At 41.3% G+C, this 8,788-nt stretch overlaps 1 protein-coding gene across 1 annotated transcript; it reads right to left on the reverse strand.

Annotated features, from left to right (window-relative positions):
* Positions 1 to 3,584: 3,584 nt before the first annotated feature.
* Positions 3,585 to 5,186, reverse strand: LOC123185280 (uncharacterized). The gene is made up of 3 exons (XM_044597206.1): positions 4,427 to 5,186; positions 4,134 to 4,188; positions 3,585 to 4,009 (listed from the first exon to the last, which is right to left on the reverse strand). The coding sequence occupies exons 1-3, from the start codon at positions 4,605 to 4,607 to the stop codon at positions 3,940 to 3,942; spliced, it is 306 nt and encodes a 101-aa protein (XP_044453141.1). The 5' UTR covers positions 4,608 to 5,186; the 3' UTR covers positions 3,585 to 3,939.
* Between the last annotated feature and the right edge of the window lie 3,602 nt (positions 5,187 to 8,788).

The raw sequence follows: 8,788 nt of genomic DNA on the forward strand, positions 1-8,788 counted from the left end.
AATTTATCGGAATGGGGCAAATAATATACCGCTGAAAAGCTATGGAAAATGCGAAACTTTTTCATGTTGATGGTTTTCTCTGAATCCTGACCGTTTTCAAGTAATTTCGAAAATGACAAGATCATTCGTTCTGCCTTTATCGCGAAACTGATTCTTCGAAAATGCACCGCGTGAAGAATCTGAACTTCTCGGCGCGTGTACCTGAACTTCACTCTGTTTTTCACGTGTTTTTTTGCTCGTAGCTCTCCATCCACTCACTGGAACACTCACCGGAATTAAGCAAGTAATGTACCGGTGGAAAGCTGATGTAAACACGGAACTTTCCCGTGTTAATAATTTTTTCAGACTCGCGATGATTTTAAAAGTTTTTCATCTCAAATTCATTCACTATAGTAGTCGAACTTCCTGCTGTTTTTAGGTTGAACTTCTGTGACATATTTTCGTTTGTAATTTTCTCATTCATTTGTCAGTGTTACACAAATGATATTTGTTTTGTACAAACCTCTCTCACAATAAATTTTTTAATTTTCTCCGACCGATGACTTGAACTTACACAAATGCTATTCCTCCCGTTTTGAAATAAATTAGAAAATGACGAGATCATGGTTTTCTGCCTTCATCACGAATGGAAATGCACTGCGTGAAGTGGTTGAACTTCTTGGGCATGTTTTGTCTGAACTTCACTCTGTTTTTGACGTGCTGTTTTTTATCAATAACTCCCAAACCACTTACCGGAATTGAGCAAATGATATACCAATGGAAAGCTGTCGAAAACACTCAACTTTTCCATGTTGATCAGCTTTTCATACTCGCGATGTTTCAAAATATTTTTTAATGCGTAAAAATGTGTTTTTAATGGTATACACAATTTTTTTAAACCATTCATCGGAATATAGCATACAATATACCGTTGAGAAGCTTATGAATAGGAGCATCTTTTTCATGTAGACAGACGTTACAGATTTTTGTTGTTTGAGAGCAGTTTTAAAAATGGCAAAAAGAACGTCGTTTTTTGCCTGTTTTTTACATGTAATTGAAGGTCGGACGTCTCACACTAGAGATCTTGAACTTCACCGTGAGGAGCACGTGAACTTCTTGCAAAAAAACCTTTTAAGCTTTTAGTTTTTTTTTCTTATATTCCTATCTGAAATGCATTTCACGTAGTAGTTAAACTTCCCACTGTTTTCATCTTGAACTTCCGTCACATATTTTTGTTCAACCTCTCTCACAAGAAATTTTTAACTTTCTCAGGCCAAGCACTTGAACTTCTAGCAACAATTTTTTTGGACTTTGCCTTTTTATTCTTTTTAATACAAAATGCACACCGTGTAGTATGTGAACTTCTCACAATTATCAATATGAACTTTTCTCGGTTACGTGAAAATATATGAGCTTTTTTATGAATTTTTAATCTGATTTTCTTAATCTTCTTTTATGAATTTTGAAGCGCTCTATTTTTAAAAGTTGAACTTCTTGTTATTTTTTTTAAACTTCTTGTTTCAGTTCTTTGATAACGAGGAAAATTTGAGTTTTCTATAATCATCGAACTTCTTCATCTTTTTAATATGGACTTCCTGGTTTTTTTCTTAATCTTTTTTATGAAAGTTGAAGCGCTGTATTTTTAAAAGTTGAACTTCTTGTTATTTTATTTTTGAACTTCTTGTTTCCATTTCTTTAATAACGAGGAAAATTTGAGTTTTTTATAATCATCAAACTTCTCCATCTTTTTAATATGGACTTCCTAGTTTTATTTCTTTATTCCTATTTTATGAATAAAAATATTTTAAGACACCAAAACAACATTTTGTGTGTGTGTGTTTGCATTGGTTTGCACATCAAACTGCGTCATCTTTAGAAATTGAACTTCTGCTTTTTATTTTTGTTTTCTTTCAACATTTTTAGCACGTCGAACCACGTCATCTTTAAAAATTGAACTTCTCCTTTCTTTTTGTTTTCTTTCAACATTGGTTTACACGTTGTGTACCGCGTCATCTTTACAAATTGAACTTCTCCTTTTTCTTTTTGTTTTCTTTCAACATTGGTTTACACGTTGTGTACCGCGTCATCTTTAGAAATCGAACTTCTCCCTTTCTTTTTGTTTTCTTGCATGTTTAAATTTATTTTGAACTTATTGATATAACACACTTGACCTTCTCGAACACAACATTTTGACCTTCGCAAAACATAAATTAAAGCCAAACTTTTGACCTACAGAGCATGTACAATTTTCTCCACTTTTTCAAGAATAAACGTTTAAATCGCCGTGTTAGTTTGACATGAACTTTTGCTGCAAATTTTCAAACGTCGGTTTGATTTTTCTACAGGAACACCATCTGTACAAAGAACCTCCTATCGATTTATCGAACATATGTGGCTTTCTTAATGAACAAACAAAGAATTACTCTCAAAAAACATCTTCAAGTAACGGGATATGTTCCATTGGACCGGAAAAGAACATCTTATCATTTCTTTTACGACGAACAACATCAAGTTCAAACAAAAAAACAAAGACAGCAGCACTGCCTAATCTCTCACAGAAATCTATCTCTCGCACTCAAGCGCACCAACAGCAAACAAACGACGCGGCAGGAGCAAGACGGCACGGCCGACGGTTCTACTCCACTGTGCAATGTAGTTTTTTCATCCGAGAGGGGAGGATGGAACAACAGAAGGAAGAAGTTCAGCACGTGGGCAGAGTGAAGGCCATCTTTGGTTGAAGACGAAGGTGGGGAAGAGGTTGGCTAGACATGTGTGAGGAGGAGGAAGAAATTCGACATCCGGTGGCGGCTCTGACTCCCCTACTCCTGTAGGATGCGAAGTAGCAGGAGCTGCGTGTCGTGGCAACGGATGGAGGGTCATGCCGCGCCGACGAGCGTGAAATGGTGGCGATATGGCCTTGGCGGGATGATGGAGGGGGGTCCCGCCGGGGAGCACGACGACGGGATGGGTGGACGCCAGAAGATGCGCCGAAGACCGCGAGATTTTTTAAAAATTGGACTTCTTGGTTTGATTCTTTTATAACGTTAAAAATCCTAATTTTCAATAAACATTGAGCTGCTCCTTTTTTTAAGTTGAACTTCCTGTATTTTTTGAAAACAAGGAAATACGTTTTTAAAGAATTTTTTTTAAATGTTGGTTTTAATGTTGAGATGTGGAAAATCTTATTCCTTTTTAAAACATAGAACTACTATGTTACTTTAATTTGAACACGATTTTTTTAGAAACGTGAAAGTCCGTCTTTCTTTTTCTAAATTTTCTTTTTTTTCATCTTTGTACTATGTGTGTTCTCATGGCCGAACTTCAAAGTTTAGTTCCTAGTGAATGTTCTAAGATTGTTTCATGTAAACCATGTAGGGTATCGTTTATCTTCCAAGTTTATGATGAGTTTGACATTGCTTCTTAAAAAAACAAATCCGAGAGCAATAGATGATATTTCCCAAATGCAATTTTTTATACATGAGCTCATTTTGAATTTACACGAATATTGTTTTGAGTGTCAACTTTCCATTTCTTTTTGCATTTAAATTTTCTCAGTATGCGAACAATATTTTTATGTAAACAAATCAAACCATTCCACAAAAGAGTAAATAAAAAATGAACACATGGTTAGTGGTTTGTAAATGAAAAATAATTACAAAATATACGCATCAAAGCATGAAAAACTAAGTACTTGCTCTTCTAATTACATATGTGATAATAATTTAAGCAATATATAAGCCGGTTGATGGTTTTGTGACAAAGCGGTGCATGTCTCTCCACCACACGTTGATTCTATAAAAAATACCTTATCTTCTCATCGTAGCATACACACATCTCCATACCGGATGTTCACCCAAATCCGAAGCAACAGTAGCTTCTTTCCGAGGTAGAAGAGCACATGCATCAGCAGCATCTCATGCTCACTAGAGTGAAAAACGGAAAGAGTAGACGTTGAATCGACTAGAACTTGGTGGAGAGCCGTGCTAGGACTTCACAGCTTCCAGCATATAGCCGTGGTAGAACTTCACACCTGCCAGCGTATAGCTTTTTGTAGAATTTCACGAAGCCTCTAAACGTCTTAAAAGTTAGCTCAATTGACGCACAAGGAAAAAAATAAACTTTTACAACAAATCTCATTGAAGACGCAGACATACAAGCATGCATTATTTTCCTTTACTGCGTTGTCACAGTGCTCGCTCCACACATCTCCTGCACAGTTCAATCAGTAAAAAGAGTTAAGTTCAGTTAAGAGAAATTTTGACAGCAGCAACAGTATCAATATGCAGGAGCACGTCAGGGTCAGCTGCGCCTGTAGATATAGTTGAACTTCAAACATGAAAAATAATTAGAAACACAGAACTAAATGGGGGAAGGAATCGATGCTTGATCTGGTTACAATACAACAACAGGGAACAACAGAAAACAGAGATCGAGAAAGAATGCGAACTTGGAGTGTTGATGTGGTGCCCTGAGATGATGAACTCTCCCCTCGTAGAGGTCCATGCGTAGATGTGGCAAGGGACAGGGAGGCAGCCGGACACCAGTGGAGGAGGGAGCTCCATAGGGTGGACGTCTGTGGCGGGGCGGCGGCAAGGATTGCCAGGGGGCCGAGCGGATAGGGCGGCCATGGCATTGAGGAGCAGGGGCCCTCCGCCATCAGATTTTTTGGAGGAGATGCTGGCTCGACGGCGTTTGGGGCGGGTGACCAGCAGCGGTCGTGTGGAAGAACGGGATCAGTGCCTGAGGGCGCTTCTAGAGCTAGCAGCAGAACACCGTGGTCCGAGTCATGCCTAGTCGTCGGCGCGGGGCTGGCTCGCGGTGACGCACAAGAGGCAGAGGGGCGCCGCGCGTGGCAATGTGTGGTGGGGAATTGGGGGCGGCAGTGGCATGGCGGTCAACGGCGGCGACACAGCGCCCGCGAAGGGCACCCCTGGCCCACTCCGGTCGGGTCCGGCTGGATCCGTGCGTGCCGGCGCTCTCGGAGGCGGTAGTTGTGGCGGCTACTCACTGGATGGTGGCAGAGAAGGAGGCGCGCGGGGTGCCGGCGAGGTCCGGGGCCGCGCCGGCGCGCCGGGGAGACTAGCCGGGCACCGGCGGGATTCCGGTTGGGGGCGCGGGGGTTGCGGGAGAAGGGTGGGGTAGCGAGTCGGAGAAGGTGGAGGGGGATCAGGGAAGATCGCGGTCTAATAGCTTTTGGATGTTGGGAAAATCTTGCTCGTGTCCTATATATACAGCGATTATGATCCAAATAGTTATTCTAATCCTGTGATTAGAATAATGCTGTCATATATATATATTCATATATATATATATATATATATATATATATATATATATATATAGAGAGAGAGAGAGAGAGAGAGAGAGAGAGAATCGGCCCGACTGCTCCCTCCTGAACTTCCGAACTCGCAGATGAAAGAAAAGCCACGCCCGAGGCCCACCACTTCCCCTCCTCGATCGTCGCCGCCCAACCCCGCACCCCGCCTCCACCAGGCAACCCCGCGCGCCGCCGCCGCCCATCCCAGCGCCCCGCCTCCACCGGCCAACCCCGCGCGCTGCCACCGCGACCCCCGCAACCCCAGCGCGCCGCCACCGAGACCCCCCAATCCCTGCGTGCCGTCGGGGAATCCCGCACCGCCACCAACGCCGGGCCGCCACCCTACACCCGCAACCACCAAGCGCTGCCACATAACCCCGCACTCCCACCACCACCTCCGCCGGGCCCTGCCATCTCCGCCTCATCCTGGTGGTGCTCCCTCCATCGATGGAGCACTTGGATCCGATGACGCCACCGGCCGCCGGAGCTCGCGGCGGGCACCCTGTTACCACGTACCTTCTCCCGGCGACTTCTGGCGCTGCGCGTCGCATTCTTCCTCCCCTGCTTGCTCGCGCCTTCAGCCTCCTGCCGGGGGAAGCACCTTGCTCTGGTTTCCTTCGTCTTCCACACGCCCGGCATCGCGCCGCTTTCTTGGACTTCCAACTGCATGGCATCTTCCTTCCTCGAGGCTCCTGTCGACAGTGGCGAGCGTCTTCCTCCCGTGCGTGCGTCGAGTGAGATTAGTGTTGCGCCAACGGTGTCCGGCCGGCACCAATCCCCGTTAGTGCAGCAATCCCGCACGACGCCCGTCCTATCAAGCTTTGGCTGGTGCAGCTTCCAATGCTGATGCGGCCACTGCGTCGTCCAACTGCGACTGTCCTGTAGTCCAACCTCATCTGCGCGCGTACCGCCTCCTTGTCCGCTCGCTCGCTTGCGTAGTTCCTTCGCGAGAAGGAGAAATGCAATGGCATTTTCCTCTGCACTTTCATCTTCAGGCTATGGCTATTTTCCTCTGCACCTTCCCTCGTGCTTGCACGGTTGCATTGACTGCTGTTAATTTGGACGTACAGGGAAGAAGACAAAGGCATGCGGTGAAAGAGATAAAGCAGAGTGTGTCTAGGTGATGTGGATAAGGAACATGTGGTGTGTGAGATGACTGGAATTTGTATCGTCCAGAACCTGCACGACCACACCGCCGACCGATGCCCCGCTGCACAACGCGCGACCCAGTCCACCAAGAATTCTCGCGCCAACGAGCCCCTGCGCTGCTACAACCGAGCTCTATCCATGGGACCCCACTCTCATTTTGTTGTGTTCTTCAAGAGCATCCGCAAAACTGTTTCTGAAAGAACATATGATCTCAAAGTTGTGCTTGTACTAATGCGCGATTTATTTTGACTTTAAAAATCTGTTTTTGCGAAGGTCAAGATGTTGTGTTGTGAAGGTCAAGTATGTTTTGTATATGTGTGTGTTTAGAAAAAAATCATACTTTGATTGACTCACGTCAAATGCGGAGAAAAAAACTATGTTCTTGACTAGTCCAAAAAATTTAAACATAAGGTGGGAATGCTATTTATGCATTTCATATTCTTTTTTTAGTTCGACGCGCATCTCATATTTGGTGATGCAATCGCTTTGAGGGGTCGATGGCATGGAACCAAAACCATTAGGAGTTAAGAAAAGAAAATGTTCACGATATTAACTAAGGGATTTCATCCCGTGCAAAAAACAAAACCAAGAAGTTCAAAGTAATATAAGAAAACCGTCCGAAATTTACAGAAAAATCAATTTTCTTTATTCTGAAATTAAAACAAAGAAATTCAAATTTAAAATAACAGTGGAGTTACCCGTACTTTCACAAATTTAACCGTATCGAAAAATCTTTTATATTGTTTAAAAATTGAAAAAATGATCAACAGCTAAAAGTAACACAACTTCAACAACTTTTCGCAAGTGTATCATTTGCGCAATTCGAATGAACCGTTGATTTTCAATAGCAAGCGAAGATCATGTTTCAGAGAATTTAAAGTTCACGTGTACCTAATACAGAAGAAACTCATCAAATAAAAAATGAATCGCCTAGGCCATTTGCCGAGAACAAAAATACATAAAATACCATGACACAAAAAATCAAAAGTTCATAAGATACAACAAGGTAAATTCATAGAAATTAGAAAAATGTTAACTCCTCAAACAAAAAATTAAAAGTTAATTGTTTCTAAAAAACCTAGGCATCCATATTTAAATAACATAGTGGTTTGATATTTATTACAAAACTAGTATTTTCCCTATCACTAAATAATAAAGCTGTTTAAACCCCTCCTATGTAGTGTGCTTTTTGTGTAAAAAAACAGTAATTCCATTAGTTGATGCGAGGATGGTTCCCCATGCAAAAGGATTGCAAAAGAAATTTATATTTCCTTTATAGTGTTGTGTTTTTATTAGAAGAAAATAAAAGAGATGTTCGGTTTCTAACGATGACGCGGTTCAATTTGCAAACCAATTTCAAAACTATACATGTTCGCCTACTAAAATGTCCAACGTTTCTTGTGGAAAAAATTTCACTCTATTTTTTCAACACTCCGTGAGAACTTTATGCTCTTCTGATATGTGCATTCAAATTTGTCTAAATGCATGTAGCACACTAAGTATAATTAGGACTTTTTCCGTTACTAATGAATAACACCAAGAAGTTCAAAATTAAAAAATAGGAAGTTGTTTAATGTTTATAAAAACCCAGATTTTCCCCAATGCTAAAGATTAAAATCGATAAAAAAAGTAGAGCGGTTCAATGTCTATAAAAAACTCAGATATTTTCACGTAACCAAGTTCAGATTGATAACTACGAGAAGGTCACGTACTACACAGTGTGCAATTTTTATTAAAAAAGAATGGAAAAGCAAAGGCTGAAAGTTTTGTTGCTAGAAATTCAAGTGCTCAGCCCAAGAAAATTTAAAAATTCATGTGAGAGAGGTTGAACGGAAATACGTGATAGAAGTTCAAGGTAAAAACAGCGGGAAGTTCAACTAGTACACGGAATGCGTTTCAGATAAGAATATAAGAATAGAAACCAAAAACCTTAAAAGGTTTCTTGAAAGAAGTTCAAGTGCTCTGCCCGGGAAAGTTCAAAAATTCTTGCGAGAGAGGTTCACCTTGTATATCCATGTTCGATTTTTTCCGTACAAAAATCGAATACAATTCTTTACTCAAAAATATAAAAAGGTGAAGTTCATATTGAAATAATAGAGAAGTTCGGAGTTTATTAAAACCTAGGATTTACCTGTTCAAAAAATAAAAAACATAACGCCATTTTTTGTACTTTTAAAAACAACTCATAAACGAAAAAAAAATGGTTTCTAGGAGTTCAAGTGATCGGTGAGGAAAAGTTGAAAAAATTCTTGTGAGAGAGGTTCACCGTGTATTTAGATGTCCAAAATACGTAAAAAAATGTTGCTTTCTGGGTTTTAAAATAATTCTCTCAAACCAGAAAGA

The sequence above is a fragment of the Triticum aestivum genome, chromosome 2A (assembly GCF_018294505.1).
Source record: "Triticum aestivum cultivar Chinese Spring chromosome 2A, IWGSC CS RefSeq v2.1, whole genome shotgun sequence".
In the NCBI taxonomy this organism is placed as follows: Eukaryota; Viridiplantae; Streptophyta; class Magnoliopsida; order Poales; family Poaceae; genus Triticum; species Triticum aestivum.